General features: G+C 31.7%; 1 protein-coding gene across 1 annotated transcript in view; it reads right to left on the reverse strand.

Annotated features, from left to right (window-relative positions):
• Window positions 1-4,322: 4,322 nt before the first annotated feature.
• The window catches only part of LOC118188523 (E3 ubiquitin-protein ligase RNF167-like), a 74,961-nt gene continuing 57,823 nt past the window's right edge, over window positions 4,323-21,460 (reverse strand). The window contains exons 9-10 of the mRNA XM_035358966.2: window positions 8,336-8,416; window positions 4,323-5,139 (exon numbers count right to left, since the gene is read on the reverse strand). Of these exons, the coding sequence (XP_035214857.2) occupies window positions 4,667-5,139; window positions 8,336-8,416 (554 nt within the window). The 3' untranslated portion in view covers window positions 4,323-4,666. The remainder of the gene's footprint in view (window positions 5,140-8,335; window positions 8,417-21,460) is intronic.

Genomic DNA, 21,460 nt, shown 5'->3' on the forward strand with positions numbered 1-21,460 from the left:
ATCTCCATTTCTCCTCAGAGATCAGATAGATATAGAATCCATATGTGAACTTAATATGAGACTTATGGCGATGAATCCTTCTTAAAGCACTGATAACACATGACCTCCTGCAGCATTACTTCCCCTTGCACTAGCACTCCTTTAGCGTTAGTCCAGGGAACGTTCGACAGGGCCGGCTAAAAATATTTAAAAACTTTTTATTTACCATAATTTTTTTTAATTGGTTCTTCGAGATTTTTTACAAATTCCATGCTTTTTCCTGAAAACTAACTGTAATTAAGCTTGTTTTAACCAATTATCCGTTTTAACTTCTTGGTCCATTGTAAAAAATCTATGACAGGGGTTCTCCTGCAAATTAAAGGGTGGGGGAAGGGAAGAAAAAGGAAAGAAAAAAAAGAGAAGAGAGAGAGACTATGAAACAAGAAGCAAAATATTAAATTCAATATTACGATTAAAAGCTTTTAGAGATCCTGCTTGCAGTTTTTTGCAGAGAGAAAAAACAACAGATAATCAATTTAATTAATGATTTTCTTCAGAAAAGGAAGTAATTAATGAATACAGAAAATTGAGAGAAAATTTCACTGTATTTTAATGGGTATAATTAATATATCATAATGAGGCCTATTCTTCATTAAAATATTAATTTAAGTATTTAAAAAAACAATATTTTTTCCGAAGTTTTGTCTTTTCATTATTTCATGACTTATTTTTGTAATTAACTTATAATTTCATTAGTAATACAATATTAATACCACCACATTTGGAACATCATCTGGAAGCATGGGTGATCCTTTTAGATGAGATTTATTATATTTTATATTATATATCATAGTAAGGAACACAAACTTTACATCATAATGCTTTTAAATTTAAATTAATCTATGTAAAACATTAAAGTAATGTTTTTAATTTCCAAAGACTAAAGAAAATTTCCAAAGAAAGAGGGTGAGCATAAATACAGGGATTAGATATATAAATGAAATACCTAGGCAATATAAGCCCTTTCATTTGGGACTCTGAATGATTTTGAACTTTTATCAACAGTACTAGTTTGAATTTCCAGCAGTATTAGAGTACTAGTTTTTTTTAACACTAAAAACTGGAAGACATAAATGGAGACTGGAGTTATAAAAAGGCAGACTTCCGGGCCTCATCCAGAGTGGTCTTCTTATCGAGAGAGCAGGCCTCTTTTTGATGCATTGAAGATTATAGTATCTAGCATCATTCCTGATTACCCAGAAAAGGAATTCCATCTAAACGGAGTAAGTAGAGAAGTAACAGGAAGTTATTTGAAAAGGCTAGAATGTTAAAATAAATAGTAGCAAAAAAACCTAAAACAGTGCCATTCAGATCATGGCAGAACACTTAACACTCTCTTGAATTTAACAACTTCTACAAAAACTGCTTCTCAGGAACATCACAGGGTTAACACTTACTGTCATGAGGATACATGAGAGCAATTAATAACCAATGGCCATGCTAAATTATGATTTTAGCAATGTCAGGAGTTCAAACCTTGGATAGTATGTAATGCAAAATTTGTACAAATGAGCCCACCTTCTGGAAGACTTTATCCACAGGTCAGAGAGAGGCACATGATTCTGAGTATTTCAAAGTGAAGCATGGAGACAGACTAGGATCTGGGTTTGCACTATCATGGAAGTCACCAGAAACACTGATTGTTCTTGATATCAAGGATTACTGAAGGACCAAATTCAATCAAATCTTCAAACTATGCACTCCAAAGAACATATCACATATTAGGATAGCAACTCATCAGTTCATACCATAAAATTGGAGACTAAGTAGTTTGAAGAGCATGAAAGTGAGCTTGAACATCTTCCACATCCTACATAATTCCATGCTTTCAACAGCACCGGTTGAGATATTAAAATTTGCTGGAGTGGTTGGGTTGTTAAAACTGGATATTGAAAACATTTTCCTTCTCCACTATCATGAACTGAAACGACCACTGTTTTGCAACAGGAAAGGCTAAAAATACTTTTAGAAATTGAGCACGATTTGTGCTGATCATTTCTGAGAAAAATTACTGCAATTTAAAACACAGCTTACATTGCATTAAAAAACATCATATTTCTAGATGTGAACTAAAATTACCTGGTCTGACTCTCTTGCACATGAATACAGCATTGAATAAAATTATAGAAAAATAAAACCCAAAAGATACTTTATTATCCTACTACCAGATAAACTTTTTAAGGGGTGGAAGGAACTTACTGCAAAAACAGTAAAAACAAGTACTGTGCACAAAAAACTTAAAGTAGTTTCATTTTTCAGAAACTCATTCTACTTCAAGAGATGTTTTATGAATGTCACACTGGTCTTGCTCTTGTGTAAAATTTTCAATAACCCAGTCTTAAAGAATACATTTCCCTATAAAATAGGGCATACTTTCTAGTCTCACATATATATACACAAACTATGCTTTATACTAAATATGTTCTATATCAGTGGTTTAAAACAGGCAGCCTGTAATATTTTATAAGACTGTGAATACATTTCTGCAAATTAATTTAAATTATTATGACAAGGAGTAGAATCTTGGATTAAGTTCCAACATTTTAATTTATACTGTGATATAGATCATATTCAAAGATCTGATGATATAGATTTGGCCAACTTTTTTCACACATTTTAAAAGATAAATACCTCAGTTGAATAAGAATGATAATTTTGTTTGTCAGTACATTTATATGCAAATCGCTTCCTTTTCACAGCCAAAAATCAGTAAGTCTAAAAAATGAATCAGATTGAGCAATCAGCATATAGATAGTTTCTGGCAATTTTATCCAATGTTGCACACTTTATAAAAACCAAAATATCATCAGGTGTTACAGCTGAAAGTTGTAGTAAGAAATAGAGAAGTTTAAAATTATTTACATACAAATATACGTATCTTTTCTGTATGTGTGAAAGAAAACTTCTATATAAATGAAAAAGAAAAGAGAATAGGTTGTCATAATTTATTTTCAAGCTTTGTTTACACTTCGAAAGTTTTACGAACTGGTTCGTTTTTAGGTTAACCCTCTGAATGCTCAATTTGTAGACCGAAATCGCTTCAAAAATTGTGTAATTTTTTTTTGCATATTTTAAATCTATATATATAAGAGAATTGAAAAATACATTTTTCCTTTCTAGAAAATATTTTTTATATAGATTTTTATCATGAGAAATTAAGTTGCCAGAAAAACCAATTTCAGATGTTATCACCAAAAAAAATTTTTTTTAAATAACTTTCAGTTGAATTACAGTTAATTTCTATTTATTGCATAATATAAAAAGTAAAATGTATCAAATTTAAGAAAATATAAAGCACTGAGGAAAAAATACCTTAGAAATGCAGTTTAGAATGATAGTGTGCAAAACAGGGTTCAAGGCAAAGTCCAACTTCACAGTCTTTGCACTAGATTCAATAAATTTAATTAATAATCAATCTAATTATTAATTTAATTAAATATTCAAGATAATTGCTGAATGTTTTTAGCAGCCATTTCTGTAAGAAAAAAGTGGAGTTTGAGCAGTAACGGTGACACCACGTGCCTTCAAACGCAGCAATTTAGTGGACAACTAATGGTATCTGTTGGCCAAAATGTAAACTAAATGTCTAATACTGTATATAATTTATTTCAGTGGTTAAACGGGGGAAAAACAGGATGCACTCCTCAATAAAGCAAGAAAAACACATACCCTCAGAAATCGCGGGATGAGCAGATTTTGCTGCATTTGAGTTGCCTGTGGAAATCGCGGGATGATCAGCCAGAGGGTTAAGTATATTATTTATTGGTTTATTCAATATATTATAATTATTTGAAATACATTTCTGTCTAAAAATTTAATATTTAGCTGTCACTACATTTCGTTTACAAAGTGTAACCATCAGAAATTTCTTGCAGATACCAATGTTCAGACTTCACAGAGGAAATAAATTCGATTCTTTTTCTATTGCATCATTATTACTGCTGTTTACATATGTTTTAACAAATATTTAGTAAATAAAATTTATGAAATTTTGTTTCATTAAAAAATCTTTTTGTTTTGGAAAATGAAAAGATTTTTGTAGTTAAGAAGTTCATTAAAAACCTTTTCATTAATTTCAGAAAAAAATCAGTACATGCATTTGGTTCAAATGCAATTTTGGCTTGACTTCATTGCTCTACACCTTACATCTTTCCCCCCCTCCAATCATCTATTTATGCACATAATAATTAATAAAAAGTTATTGCACAATTCTGAGCATGTCGATTTTTTTTTTTTTTTTGTAAAATATGTGGTTATTATATATGAGTAAACGAACAAATGCATAAAAACAATACTGATATTTATTATTAAAAAACAATCACTGTAACAATACAAGATATTAACAGCATTTTATGCAGTCCTTTCAACAATACTTACATTTTCTTTTCTTTCCTAAAAATCTTATATATACATCATAGCTACATCAAAATTAAGAATGTTTCTGCATGTTTTCAAATAAAATAATTCAGATGATATATGCATATATCATACAAAAAAATCTGCTTAAATAAATAGCATGATATTTAACTAATTCTTATCAAATGTGATATTAAAGCACATCCAGTTAATTATTTTTTTAATAAAAAATTATATTGGAAATATGAAAGAGGTACCAAATCTCTTTTCCTTAGACAATTAGTCCATGGTACACACTTGCACTAGCTCCCTCCTGATTTCCATTTATGATATCTACATCAGCACTTGAACAATTAACAGCAGTTGGAACTAAAGTATCCTTCCCATTGTTCACCAGTGGTTCTGCAGGAAAGTGTTCATCTTCACTCTGGCTCTCGATGGTAACAGTGGAATCAGCAGGTAAAAAGGAATTGTCTGAGTATTGAAATGTATCTGACAATGAAGATGGTCCCCCAATGGCTCCATCATTTATTGTATGCACTGGATTGACTGCAAATGTACCCCAAGATTGTTCTCTGTTACTTGGTGATGCTAACAGAGGTGTATTCTCAGCAGGGGATGTAAGCTCAGAATCTTCAGAATCACTTTCATCCGCAGAATCCCCAAATGTAATTTTGCGCTTGCAAAGCGGGCAATTACGCCGGTTATTCATCAACCAAGGGTCAATACACTTGGCATGATATGCTAAAGATAAGAAATATTTCACTAAACATGTTTAATGAAAAACTGGATGTCAAATATTTAAATTTACAAATTTTAAATTACCTGGAGGTCTATAAAAGAAAAGCTATATACTGTACATGGAATATTTCATTTTAAATTATAAATACTGTGTTTAACAATTTTTTCATGAAACTGTTCCTGAAAATGTAAAACACATTTTACAACTTCAGGGAAAAATTCTGTTTCTTTTTACATACTCATTTCAATAAAATTTGCTTACTTTTTATGGTACAGCTGATGTAAGAAAACTGAAGGAGAATTTAAATTGTTTCTTGTAACTGAAACTCTAAGATAGAAAAAATGTAGGGGTTAGTGAGGTTAAAAAAAATCTTTTTATACTTGCTTTCCTATACTCCATATCAATACACACATTCTACATTTCTAGAAATTAACTAACATGGTTTTTTTTTTCAGAAGTATCATAAACAATAATAACCACCCAGGTTTTGTGATTGGTACCAATGATATTTTCCAATTTAAGTACAATCATGCAGAATGCATTCATAGCATTATCCCTAGTTTGGAGCAAAAGTGGGTCGAAAAATATAGTGATAATCATACAAAATGGAGCTGCATTTTGGTTTTATGTGGAAATACTCGTAGATGTTTGGGAATTTCTAACCCTTGCTTTACTTCCATGTTATCTGAATCAATGGAGTCTGAAACCATTTCATCAAATGAACTATTACTAACACTTCTTTGTTTGTTGCCTTTTTGGTAAGATTTTTTGTTTCTTTTGGATTATTGTTTCTGTTTTCTGTATTTCATGAGTTAGTTTGTCTATTTTGGGCTTGCTTATTGTGGATTGGGTTTTAAATGCTGGTGTTTGTGTGCTCACTGAAGTTTGGATACCAACAGATTGCGTTGATTTTGCAGCACTAGGAAATGACGTCCCTGTTCATGGTTAAGTGCCTTCGACTATCTTTCTGTTTTCTGTATATGATATATTCTTCGCAATTTTAATAGCCTGAATTTCCCCTTCTGTTTTCCATTTGGGACATGAGTGTGAGGAAGGTGCATTGCAATTTATGCACAGTGGGGCAACAGTACATGGGTCACTATCTTGGCCAACCACTAAGCATAACATGCACATGTGAGTTAGCCACGGCAGATGATCTTAGTGTGGCCAAAACGCCAGCACAGGAAACATCGCATCGGGTTTGGAATAGACAGGGGTACAGGACAATTGAGGTATCCAGCCTTAATATTCTTAGGCAGATCAGGCAACTTGAAAGTCAGGATCACATGTTTTGTGTCAACTGACCTTCCTTACACATCTTAATCCACCTGGCAGCACACACCTTTTAACCAGCTAGCTTGGAAACTAACTCTTCTTCAGAAACAGACAGAAGGTCGACTTCTGAGATTATGCCTCTACAAATGTTAAGTGTTTTATGTGCTGATATGGTTACATCAATTTGCCCGAGTTCAGTTAATTGAAGAAGGGAGGCAGACTGTATGGCCGAAGTTGTGTTGATAAGGAAATCTCCAGAGCGAAGACATTTTATGTTCTTTGGTTCAGCAATGAAAGAATGAATATACTTGTTAATTATGAATGGAGATATGTTTTACATTTTGCCAGAAGGGCTTGAGACTACATGGAAATGTGGACTATTGCTACAATTGCTCCCATCTGCATCAGCACGTACTTTTTTAACAGTTGACTTTTCAGAAGAATTAGTGCTTGTAACTACTTGACTGACCTCAAAGTCTTTTATTAGGTATATATAAGAATTCACTATATTTAATAGAAATAAAGATTCAGGTTCAACTGTCCCACCCACCACAGAGCCCAACAAGGGAACACAGATTCTTGTGTTAGGACTAGCCAGACATATACGTACACTGAAGCCCCACAGTCGGCTTTCTCGAAAGCAGGTACTCCCCAGAGCTTATCCCCAAGCCATTGACACAAGGACTAGTGACAAGCCGATTGAAAATCGTGAGGACAACAAGGTGCTTTCTGTTTAGCTGAAGCAGAGGCAAAAGCAGTGTGTTGGGGACAGTACCTCACCCTCAACTACCAGAACCCTCCTTTCCAGCGACACAGGTCTCCACGCACGGCAAACATGTGGACAGTTTTCTCGCCGCTCAAGAACTAGAGACAAGGAATGTTCCAGTTTCTCATGACAAGCCCCCAGCCTCCAAAGAGGATAACTGCAAGGGAGAATTAAAGGAAAAAATTTCAGCTCAGAGGAGAAGATGGAAGAGGGGATAGATTACTGGGGCTTCAGGATTGGGACACGCATCTCACCAAGAAGATGATCCTCTGAAGGGCTAGGGTACCTCGCGATTGCCACACTCGTACTCACAAAAGTGGCCATGTTGACCATGTTGTTTATGAAACTGCCAGATTGTCTTATGACAATATATAAGTGAATTTTAATTAGACAACCTAAATTGGAAGAGAATCACTGCCAAGTTTGTGTTATGATTACTCATGTGCATGCTGTTAGAAGCTACAAAACCAGGTCAGAAACAGCAGAAATTATGATGAAAATTGGGTTTATGGATATCTCCAAATATGGAAACAACTGGTCTCAATATAAATCTAGATGTTTATGACAAAATCTCATCAGATAAAAAACAAAATAAATTTTGCTGTTTCTTTCACACTGAAATCTGATTGTAAATGCTGAGTTCTAAATGAATACAATATGCGGGTATACGTAAAAAAATAGCACAAATAAGAGGATTCTCCATCACAAGAACTCCTCTCTAACTACCATCTAATAATAAAGATGTCATTTAATAATACAGCAGCTGCCACTCATCCTCTTCCAACAGATTTACCGCCTAGCTAATTTTATTATTTCCAAAGCAAAATACTGAGAACTCATTCAAATTTATACATGATTCAGATAAAACCACAAATTAAAAATTCACTAATAAAAGGATTCTCCATCATAAGAATATGCTCTCTCATACTACAGGCATCTAATAAGCTGCCTGCTGTGCTCATTCAAAAGATTTACCCTCATTTTTTTATGTCTCATTGTTACCGAAAAGAGAAATGAATAAATAAATTCTGACTATACTCTCTATATGTAAAATTCAGATAGAATATGACAATGCTAAATTCAGCAAAAAGGAATACACATATATTAACTTTTGACTAGTACTTCATTTCTTCAAATGGATCTCAAAGCATATTTACCGTGAGAGCATGGGAGTAACCGAAGCTTATCTCCTTCATTATAATCTTCTAGACATATGGCACATACATCATAATGATCACCTAGATAATTTAGTGTAATACAATATATTTTATTAAAATGAACAATCTGCATTTTGATATTTAATGCACAAAAATAAGTGTGTAAAATTATAGCTCTAAAATAATTAATAACAATATGGCACAACAGAAATATTTATAAAAGGCTTTTGTTTGCCTAAACGTGTTATGCTATAAAGACATTATCAACAATAAAAAAAGGGGAAAAAGTGATAATAGTAAGTTTATTTCTGCAGATGCTAAGAATACACGTAAATAATCACAAAATAATATATTTATACTAAAGATATATAATAAGAATTTTTCTTATCATTCACCTTAAATTTAGAGATTTAAAGAAATATAAAATAAAAACATTAATAAATGTTGCTATGGAAATTACAAAGTCAAATATAACTGTACTTGGTTAATACAAGAAGCCAAAATATCCAGCATATAAGAAAAATATTTGTGACATAAAAACAATAAAATTTTAATCACTTCCCATTTCCACATGTCACGTAAAAGATAAATAGCATTCAACAAATATATCTTTGGTTCAAACTTTTTTTCAATCTTTTAATTCAGATGCAAGGTTAAGTCATTTTAAAGACATATGAAACTTCCGTTTCCTGAACAAGTGGTTATAAAACTACAGTTGCATTTAGTGGGATGGGGGAAATAAGTTTTAACTTTTTCACAAAATGATGAGGAGCAACTTAATAAAAAGGAACTTTAATTTATTTTTTGAATAATCCATATTCCATTTTATTAATATACTAGAGAAGACTTTAGACCTCATCCAGGCTTTCTGATTTGTTGTGAATAGAAAGGAATGCATTTAGCAGTTTTGAAGCATCATAAACTGAACTTTCGAATAACTACGAACAAACAAACTTCTACTTTTGAACTCCTGCCATATTAAAACACTCATATTTTCTTTTGCCATTTTACTGTTTTAATCCTTAAATTCAAAGGTTTTATAAGATATTAATTTGCAAAAAAAATTCGTCTTATTTGCATATAAATATTATTTGTGTGTTTTGAATACAGTTATACATAGTTTCCTTGTCTTCTCCAGATAATTTTACATATAGTGCGCTATGTTTGCTTTCAAAGTGATCCTACCTCTTATTATTGCATATATGCAACACATTTTTTCAGTTTCAAATTTCATAATTTGTCCCTACAGAAAAACCAGCTTTGCTGATTTTTGAACCACGACAGAGCTTTGCCGACATATTCTTTCTCACATTTCCCCCCCCATTTTTTAGAATTCATTGGTTTCTCATTAAGTGCACAGTTAATTGTTTCTCTGTTTCCCCAGACAGTTCACACACTAGACGAAGTTAGAGCATATTTCTTACACACTAAAGAATTCTTCTCTCTATACAGCAACTTGATAACATTCTCTCTACACAGCAACTTGATAACAATGTTCAATTGTTCATGAAATGATAGATCTTTTCACTTGTCATTACATTTTTTTTAAAAGCTGAAAAAAAATCGAGATTGTAACAAGACAGAAAATTTAGTTTTTCTAAAAGATTTCTGTCAAGAAACAAAAATCCTTCCTTGACTGAGTTAGAATACAGTTATTGGTAAAACTGATTTTTAAAAAAATGCACCATCCAAAAAAATTTCAGGTTTTTCTTTCTAAATACATATGAAATATCTGATCATTTAAAAATATGTACAGAAATAAAATATAAATATTGTGGGTGATTACCAATGTGGTTTCCGCAAAGGAAGATCTACAGCAGAACAAATCTTTAACATTAGGCATTTTTTGAAAAAAACTAATGAATATGGCATTGCAACGCACCACCTTTTTGTTGATTTTAAGACTATCTACGATTCAATAAACAGAAAATATTTAATTGAAGCTATGAGAGAATTTGCAATACCTGAAAAACTTATAAATTTGGTCACCATTATTTTTATTGAGACAAAACTTAGGGTTAAAATCCAGAATAATCTTTCCGAGCTTATTGCTGTTTCAAGTGGGCTCAGACAGGGTGATGCACTGGCCGGCTTGCTTTTTAACCTTGAACTCCAAAAAAGACATAAGACTTCAACATTAATACTCGTGGAACTATCTTTAACAAATCTCTTCAGATTTTTGCGTTTGCTGACGATATTGACATAGTCGCATGCAGTCCCGAGTCACTTACGCTTTTACACCTCTAGAGGCTGCAGCCAGCAAAATGCATCTAACAATCAACCAAAATAAAACTAAATATATGCCATGTGGTGATAACAGCAAACCCTATTTTGAAATTGGGAATTACAAATTTGAAACTATTAGCAAATTTTAATATTTAGGATCAGAGGTTAATACTCTCAATGATTTAATGCCCGAGATTCGTAGTAGAGTTACAGATGCTAACTGATGTTTTTTCAGTCTAAAAAAATACTTGAAGTCTAACTTTTAGCAGAAAAATGAAGATTTTAATTTACAAAAGCTTAATCAGACCCATTCTTACATACTCTGCTGAGACCTGGGCGATGACAGAAAAAGCTAAAAGTATTATTTCTGTCTATGAAAGAAACATTTTGAGAAGTATATTTGGTGGCATAAAATGTAACAATATCTGAAGAAGAACTAACTCTGAACTCTATAAATGCTTTAAAGAAATAGATATAGTAAAATATATAAGGATTCAGAGAATTAAATCGGCAGGACATTTGTGCAGCATGGATGAAAATCGAGTAACTAAAAAGATCTTCTCGGCCAGACCATTTGGCACCCGAATAAGAGGGAGACCTAAACTTAGGTGGCTCGACTGTTTGGAAACAGACTTGAGAATTTTAAAAATAACCAATTGGATGTCCATGGCAAGGGACAGAAGAGCTTGGAATTCAATTCTGAGGAAAGCAAAGTCCTATCCTGGGCTGTCTGGCCATTGAAGAAGAAGAAGAGAGAAATAAAAATATACATCTGCCATTATAAAGATTAATGGTTAGAAATAAAATGGTAAGAGTTCGACTACCCAGAAAGCTTGGGAAATGCTTAATTCCATGATTATGAAGATGATAGCTGCAAATTTGAAGGTTTACAGATACCACACTGCGCATATGCGTGTGCTCAAACGCATAATACGTTTACGCATGCGTGTTTAATGTATAACGGACCGTATAAGCTAAGCTAAAATTATCTAATTATCTATTTCAGTTAATGTTGCAGATTGCGTTGTTCCTTAATCTTCGAATTGGATCCGGCTTATTATTTTTTGCAGACTGTTAGAGCAATTTTAAAAAAGTAAGCTTGAACTTTCGATTATGTCAAATAGAATTTCCGATGCTTGGAGCTCCCAAAGGATCTACAAAGCGAAAGTATGTTTCGATGTCCATCAAACAAAAAGTGGAATTGCTGCAAAAAATGGATAAAGGCATGAAGAAAGTGACAGAGAGGTTAGTGAAAACGAAAAAATTTCGATTGACAAGTTAGTCGGTGTTCTCGGCACAGCAATTACAGGACTTGAACAGCGGAACTTTGTAACTGAACAAGAAATTATGTCTGTTTATATAGAATTAAAGAGAAAGTATTAGCACATAAAACTAAGCAACTCAAACAATTTACATTGAAAGAAATGTTTAATAAAGTAAACAAATAAATATTAAGCTTTTTTTTTTTTTTTTTTTGTAAATTTTGATACCCTTTAGATTATCATTGTTCTTTATTTCATAAATTACGGTTTCATATTTTTAATTTTATAATTTCTGCATGCCATCTTACCAGATTTAAACTGATGATCTATAACGCGGAAAAATCAATAATCGGGAATCTCTGAAGTCCCGACGAGTCCGGATTAACAACTTTTGACTGTATCTTGTTCTATGAGGTTTCTTCCTTGTGCTACAAAATGTACACTGCCTGGATCTTCTAAATTTCACTGATATATGTCCAGCGTTATTTAGTTTATTTTCATCTGGCACATGAAATTTGTAGTTTATCATGTTAATGGGGGCAGGGGCTTGGTCTTCTCAGCTTTGTTACGGATCATTCATTTCCCATTCATATTTATTTTATTCGTATTTCATCCCAAAATATTTTTAAATAAAACTTTTACGCGATATCTATTTTTAATTATAGCAAAGTATATTTACATTTAATTTAAACCACACTAAATAATTTACAAAATCACAATACTAGCTTGGGAAGCAAGTGTGTTGAGGTCAGAGAAAAATCTCTAGAAAAGAAAGTCCTTTTCACTGGGCAGGTGCATGCATTGCTTAGTAATAAAATAACTCTGTGGTTTCAAAGCCCCTTATATATATCCGGGTAAAAATAAACATTCCTATTTGAAAAGCAAGCAAAACGACATTGTGAAAAGCAGTGGTTTCAGTTCGCGACCACCGAGCCTCCACAGCAGAAGTGAGCAACAAACATTTTTATGCGGCCAGCCAAGCATTTCTAAAATTGAATTTATTTTATCGACTTTTTCCCATCAATATATTGTTATAAAAATGATTATAATAAAATGGTAGTACATACTAAACCGAAACAATTTTTTGTGACAAGTTACTCACTTGTCAGCAACTTGTTCAAACATGCAATACGAAGGCGCCGCGTCTGTGCTGGTTTGTGTTTGTTTCTGTCACACAATCAGTCAGACTGGTAAGCTGTTAACTAGCAATTTTAGCAATTCTTGTGTTTCTTTTGAAAGGCGTGAGTGCAATATTATTGTCAAAAAGGTGTAGGCTACATAGCCACACTCATGCTGCCAAGCCATTTTCAGGTAGTGACACCTATTGATGGAAAATGAAAGCGCTAATAACTACTACTACTTTCGCTTTTAGAAGAGAATTCCCCGCCGCATTTAAACAGAGTAGTTACATTCTTAAAAAGTAGAAGCCACGTGCTAGAGAGAAGAAATAAAGACGTTGCATGCGAAAGTAGATTCTTGCATTTTGGACATTGCAAACAACAAAAACATTGCAGCGGTAACAAAGGTAATATTAGAGTTTTTTATTCAAAATTAAGTTTTCCTGAAATTTTTTTTATTTTCACAATTTTAATCCATAATAGCATGTCGGAAAAACAAACAGAAAAACAGCAGGTTGCGGATGAGCACAGGCATTTCCAAGAAAAGTGGAAATTTGATTATTTTTTCACTTTCGCCAAAAATAAAGCTGTATGCATAATATGCTCAGAGACTGTGTCAACATTAAAAGAATATAACATAAAAAGGCGTTATGATACAAAATATGAACAATATAAAAACTCAACAGGACAACTCCGGATAGATAAGTTTAATCAAATGGAGAAAAACTTAGGAAAATAACAGGCTATTTTTAAAGATCAAACTATTTTATCAAATATGGCAGTAAAGGCTAGTTTTGTTGTCAGTCAAATATTGGCAAAAAAATGAAACCCTTTGCGGATGGAGAGATGATAAAAGAATGTCTAACAGCTGTTGCAGAAATAGCATTTCCTCATAAAATAAATATTATTTCAAACATTAGTTTATCAAGATTCACTATTGCAAGGAGAAATGGAGATTTGTCCAAGAGCAAAGCAACAACGCTTCATGAACGCATTGCAAAATTTGAATACTGTTCTTTGGCACTTGATGAGAGTTGCGATATTAGCGATACAGCACAACTGGCTATATTTTTATGTGGTATCGACACCAAATTTAATATTACCGAAGAATTACGTTCAAATTATCAATTATTATGCGAAATGTCCAATGTGCATGTATATATATATAAAAAAAACATGCTTTAAACAGTGTCACAACAACAACAGGAGAAAAAAAAAAAATGTTCTTTAAAATTTTTATCAAAAAAAAAAAAAAAAAAAAAAAAAAAGAGAGAGAGAGAGAGAGAATTTTTTTTTATCCTTACTTTACTGAGTTTTTTATCCATTTATCCGAATTTATGAATGATGATTTACTTCGCAAAATAATGTAAAAAATTTGTATATAATGCAATTCTTACATACATTTTTTTTTTAATTCGTAAATTTCGTCATTTATTTGTAATGTGCGTGGAAAAAAGTTAAGTTTCTCCCCCTACTACCTCAGTAAGTTTCAAAGTCCTAGGCGCGCACTAGTTTTACAGTGCGGCCTCCACCCACAGAACAATGGGCAAGAGAAGATTTTTTTAAATTCATATATTACTTGTCTCCATGATCATAATATTTATTTTCTAGAGTTTTTAGTTAAAAAAATTATAAAAATAATATAGCATGCATCAAAGGGTTAATTTTATAATTTCTACATGACATCTTACTAGATTTAAACTAATGATCTAATAACCAGAAAAATCTCGCATCCGGAACCGCCAAAGTTCCGACGAGTCTGGATCTCGGACTTTGACCTGTATAGGGAATTGTCAGGATGGCCAACATTATTCTAATCAGTTCACTATAGATCTGTTCACATGCAACACTCTTTCGCACAGCCATTGTTTGTATTAGGGAGAAACGGGGATATGAAGCAGTTTCGCCTTCAGGACCGGTTCAGATGCACATCGTCTTCCATCCCTTAAACCATAAGACGCTGCGAGCAATGACATCACAAATGCAAATCGCGATGGATTTCTAACGTTTGCTTACATCTTTTTTGGCATAGTTTACTATTTTTATATTATAACACCATCAGAGTTTAACTCTTTAATTAATTAAAATACACCTAAATTAATTTCAAATGCAATTTATATACAAGACCAACTGGTTAACCCTTTGCGACACGCATATTTAAAATATATTTTAATATTTAAAAAAATGCCTTAGAATAAGTCAGATGGACTTACTTAAGGGCCTTTAAGGCTTGAAAAAAGTTCTGCGCTTTTATTTTTTTACGGTGGAAGGTGGGATACCGTTTGTCCCACCATGCAACTAGCACGTCTTATAGCATATTGGTGTATAACAGGAAAAAAAAATTATATGTGGAATGAATAAACAAAATAAAGCGTGCATTCTAAAATATTCATAATAAAAACACTAAAATGCATTTTGTACTTATTGTATATATGCATGACTTGTAAAATTTTGCATATGCACATTTTGCATGTAGTATATATTTAATATTTTTAAATTTTAGGAACAAAAGAAAATATTTTCTTGAATATTAATTTAAGATTAAAATTTGATACTCGTACATATGATACTAAATAAAATATTAAAATTGGCACTTGATTCAAAAACATTTATATATGACTAAAATTGAAAAAACGTCACTTTCATGAAACTTTGAAAAACATGTTGTTTCATTCTTTTGTAAGCATAGAGGCACTTCACATGTTTCACACATGCAAAATGTTCGTCGTTCTTCTTTCGATATGCTGCAACATGCACATCTTCTCCTGCTCGTTCTCTTTGGCGTTTTACTTACATTTTTTAGTGTCTTTTCTGGTTGTACGAACGGGTTTTTAGTTTTATTTGAACTGGGGATTTCAGTTTTCTTTTCAGCTCTTTCTTGCCTGCAAGTGCCATTAGACCTTCTGTAACTGAGAGAAGAAAATCTTTCATTGTTTTTACATCATGATCAGGTTCGCGAACAAACTTGAATAAATGTGTTTACTATACTCGCATCTAAAAAGTAAAAAAAAAAAAAAAAAAAAAATCATGTGCCACCATTTCTTGCTTTTGTGGTCTATTTCATATAGTCCTTTCAGTTGATCAATCAGTCGACATATCCCATATTTTTATTGTATGAAATAATGCTGTTTGGGCACAGTACTTTTTTTTTTTTTTGTCTTTCCATCTCGTTCCTTTCTATTAATTTCTTTCATTTCAGTTGCCTTTTCCAAGCAAGACAGGATAGAAACAGATCTTTTATCCTTCCATTTTATGCAATAAATTGAATCATCGCTAACTGAAAAGTCTATATTCTCTTGACATAAATTTGTCTTTTAAATTTTTGGGTAGATACTTCCGATCCATATTTACAGTGCCACATGCATAGATGGGTCTGTGTCTTTAAAAAGCTAAACAAATTATGACTACTTCCCTTTCTTCTTCAGCAATAACTTCAACCTCAGTTATTCTCTCCTGGATTTCAATTTCATCTGAATCAGAACTGACATCTGAAGCATTTGAGTTGCAATCGGATGCCAATTCAGAAAAAAGATCCAAAGCTTCCTGAGTTTTTAATTTTTTCCTAGACATTTTAGCACATCAGAGCATACAACGGATGTAAAAGCGCGCGCAATCACGAAAAAAGTAGATGCGAAAAAATAATCGTGAGTGCTGCCATCTTGTGGTGGGACAAATTTTAACCCACTTATTTCAACTGAAAAATTAATGTTATAAAATATTGAATACAATTAAGATTTTTGAAAATAAAGTACTTTTGAATATTAAAAAGTATCATACATATCATAAATTGTATACCAAAATTTTTAAAATATTGAGAAATGCAAGATACAGGGATATCACTCTTGTGATCCTATTTTGAATATTTTTTGCTTATAAACTTAAGCCCTGGTATAGTAGTAACATCTACTGAGAAAAATAATAACTAAAATAGATTATTTTTAAAAGATTAGAAAACTTCTAACGGACCACCATGCCGCAAAGGGTTAAAAGAAGAAAAAAAATCACGTATGCTACTGAACGGTTTTAAATACATTGCTTTGTGGCTGTTAAAATTTCAAACTTAGCTTTTTTGCAAAAATGAATAAAATGACAAATTAATATCATTAATATTAATTATAAATGTTTAATGTATTTTAGAAAACATATTATAATTAATTCATGTATTAAAATTGTTTTGAACGTGTTTTACAAAGACTTTAAATAAAAACTTGTAATTTATGTTTATATTAACTGATTGAATAGCACTAGGTTTCATTACATATACATATGTCTTGAAATTCAGTAATAAGATTTTTAAGAAATTTGAAATGAGTTAATAACTATTTAGATAGTTTACGTTCTTTAACCTGCATTTTTTCAATAAATCTTTTTACTTATATAGATATCAACTAAATTACTTAATATTTTTACCGCTCATTTAAAATTATATACTTTATAGAAACAAGGATGGTTTTGAAAAACACTAAAAAGGAAAATTATATGAAGTGAAAATGGGATTGAGATCATATTTGTTTCAAAGTTTTTACATAAGAACATGTTTTTTCTCAGAAACTAATTCATTAATTGCAAAATTGATCCTTAAAGTAATTAAGAACACTGTAATAAATACAATCAGAAAATTTGGGGGAAAAACATTGAAAATTGTAGAAGAAAGATATTTTAATTGTTAAAATTTTCTTCCAAAAATTTAAATTAAAGTACTGGCATTTCCCCCCCCCCCCAGCTTAAAATCATTTTGTCTTACAAAACCATTTCATAATATTCATAAAAAGCAGATGAAAGTTCTTAAATAAAAAAATAATTCAAAAGGTACCGAGTCCCCTTGTTGCGTTGAAGTCGATATGCACGTCTTTAGTTTTAATCTGAACGGTATTTCTGGAATACCCACCATCAGATAACCTTGTCTGTACTTGTTTACAAATTTCCGTACTCCGTCTGGTTATATCTAATTTTTTTGGGTGATATCGCATCCCCAAATATCTACTAACATGATTGCTTCGTGGACTGCCCAGCGAGCAACAAGTTGCATGTCAGCCATGTTGTTTGTTAAAATTAAGTGAACCGCGCTGTCGCGCAGGGCAGTGCAGAAAATCTCCCCATATGCCCTGCTCCCAAGAGGTAGAAATGTTCTACCAAATTCTACCTCAAATTCGGAGAAGCAGTTAATACTTGTTCTCCATGTGAATGGAACACGTTGGAAGAACCAGTTTTCACTACCGGTCGAATCTGCTCTTGTGAACGGGGCTTTAAAATTTTATCAGCACTTCTTACTTTACTTCTTACTTACACTTAATTAAACTCTACTGGGTGTCAAACCTAGCTGATAGTGTAACAAAGTTTTCTAATTGTAAACTGCAATTTATCAGTTGCAATATCAATATCATTGTTTTTTATAACTAAATGAAGTAAATCTGGAAATCTATTCAAAATATACCAGAAAAAAATGCATTTGCTAGAGCAGAAACACCACTTCATTGTTGTCAAAGTAAAATCACTTCACTGTTGATTGGAAATTTAAGTAATCATATAATCGATAAAAGTAACATCTAATGTGGAAATAAAGCTTATTTTTACTTTCCTCTGAACGTTCTTTCACTACTTTGTTACTTGCACTTCTATTATCATATCTTCCTCTTTCTTCTGATTTACAATTTATTATAAATCACATTACATATAGAATTAGAAGACAAAACAAAGAATGGTTTTAAAAACTTTGATAAAATGTCTTTAACTCTTAAATGCACATAGTTGCCATTTGGCAACATACTCATATTTAGTCATGTAAATCAAATCAAAACACAAATTTTAGCTTACCACATAGTGTAACCAATTGGATACATATTGTTTATTTGCATATAGTTTTGAGAGTTTCAATGTGCTGGTATCACTAACAGTGCAACGGTCATTAACGTAAGTTGATGTGTAGGGTGTGGATATCATTTGTGTATACAAATTTTTGATTTTGTGTTTGTTGTTATTTTGATGTATTCAAAGTTTTAAAATTGTTTGAACAAGTTTATAAGGTATATATTATTACATAAAATTGCTATTATACATTTCCGTATCTTTTTTTTTTTTTTTTTTTTTGTAAAAGTTAATTTTTTAAAGTTAATAATAGTTTTTCAAAAATTGGAATAAAAACTAAGTTTATATTTTTTAGCATTTTTATCTTTTTATTTAATATCAATTCTAATGTATTTTTAACTTTAAAAATAAAAATTCGTGCATTTAAGTGTCAAACAGTTCATAAATCATTGATAGCAAACATGAATTAATGGAATTCTGCTTTGCAGAACTATGTTAAGAACATCAAATGATAACAAAATGGAGCATACAAAAAAGCAAAAAAGCATTGTTAAGGTCCGAGGACAAAAACATAAATATTCATTATTTGAGAAAAATTTGCATCAGCTTTAAATTTTGTAGTATTATTTTGAGAACTGCCAATTAAATTGCTCACAGGTGCAGAAATTATTTTTCTCACACCTATTTTTAACAGTGGAAATAGTAACTACACCTCTATTTACTTCTTAAAATATGCAAGAAGTTCCACTGGTCGAGGATTCTAGATAAATATTTCCTCAAAGATAGCCAGCATGTACATGAATATTTCAAAATTCTTTTTATTTCAGTATTATGCAGCTGTTGGAATTGTTTAAAATTTTTCTTTCTTTTTATTCTTTCTTTTTATAACTCTTTTCAAGATAATAATAAATATCAACAATGTGTTCATCCCACTTACTGGTTAAAGAAGCTGCATCTTTTTCAGCTGCTAAATTTAAGAAACAACAAGTGCACCTCGTAATCTGCAAATGTGAATTTTCCTTTTTTTAAGATGCCTGCAACAAGAGTCTTCAAGAAAATTATTGGTGCATTGTTGGCACCAAGTGCTAAGAATTATCCAGAGGAATTGCATTCTCTTTTAAAGTTTTAATAATTAGCTCAGCTTTATTAAAGCCTATCAAATCTCCTTCTAAAGTGCAAACAATTTCTGAAGACTCTAAATTAAAAAAAAAAAAAAAAAAAAAAAAAAAAATTACAGTTTTGCATTGGTATTATTGCTTTCATCTATTTTAATGCAATCAATAGCTGAAGATTTATTTTTTTACACCCATTTCTTTAATAACTGCAGCCATTTTTGTCCTTGCACTTGAGTATTTCTTACTGATTTCGCTAAAGGTAAACATGTTTCTAAATAAAGCTGCAGCATGATCCAATACATTCAGTGGTAGGTTGTGCTCTAGTAGGCAAAGAATTGGCATGCTGCATTAATAACTTTTTGGTTATTTTTTCAATACATTATGCTGTTTTTGTGTAGGCACATGTTTGAGAACACCGGCCCTTCCACCTGAGAAACTGAAAATTGCAGTGATGATAAATGGCACATATCACAAATGCATTACATTTTCTTAAAGAAATAGTAGAAAGAAAGTCATCTGTGTATGATTTTTGAAAAGTACATGAGTATTTTACCTTTTTTTGTAGATATGACAAAAGATTGTAATTTCTTAAACCAATTTTTGAAAGCACATGGCACTCACACCACTCAGCGACAAGATAAATGAAATAACAACCTCAATCCTGCTTTGTGCTCATTGGCTAATATATGTCAGATGACATACAGTGGTGTTTGATGCTCATTGGAGAAGTAGAACGAGATGTTTTCGAACACATATGCTTTCACTCACAAAGCACAAGTGCACTACAATTTCTCACTGATGACTTTGGTTTTCTTTATGTAATCTATAAGAAAATCAAGTGCTTTTAGAAGCCCAAAATCCCTTTTTGTGTGTAAATAATGAAGTATTAAGCCAAGGAACATAAGAATTGTGAGAAATTTTAACAATAAGAGAAAGTCAGGAGAAATGTGTTATAAATCACATTGCCAGGAGTAAAGTCAGAAAATGGAAGTCTATCATCTAAACTGGGAGAGCTGGCAACTCTGCTACTATAATTCTATTATAAACCTAACTTAAAATAAGAAATGATTATTTTAACTGCAAACTCACATTAACTTTGCTTGTATTGTAATTTGAAAAAATATACTATTTTCTAAAGTCATTAAAAGAGAAAAAATAAAAGATCACGTAAAGCAACAGTCTTTTAACAACAGTGCTTAAGGATTCTAATACTCTGAGCTGTGAAGGAAAGAATTCTTACAAGAAATGAGTACCCTATATTCAGGCATATAACACATACTTTTAATATGAAAAATAAAATCGAAATATACAGGTGTGCATTATACATAGGATACAAAAATGGTGCATTTAAAAATAAAGAAAAGAAGAGTATACAGAAATTAGATTTCTACAGGTACCTAAATACTACTTAAGAAATGACACTCCTAATGAACTCAAAAGTTTTCATTACCAGATAATCTGCTTTATGTAAAGCATAGTAATTATTGTGCTCTTCTTTTTCTTTCACTCACATATGGGGCTTTTGCCAACACTAAACACCCTTGTTGCAGCATTATTTCCATTTTCCTTCGAAAATTAAATGACTGCATTTGAAACCTG

This window comes from Stegodyphus dumicola, chromosome 4 (genome assembly GCF_044657685.1).
Source record: "Stegodyphus dumicola isolate Sdum_Otavi_A_Nest chromosome 4, ASM4465768v1".
NCBI lineage: Eukaryota > Metazoa > Arthropoda > Arachnida > Araneae > Eresidae > Stegodyphus > Stegodyphus dumicola.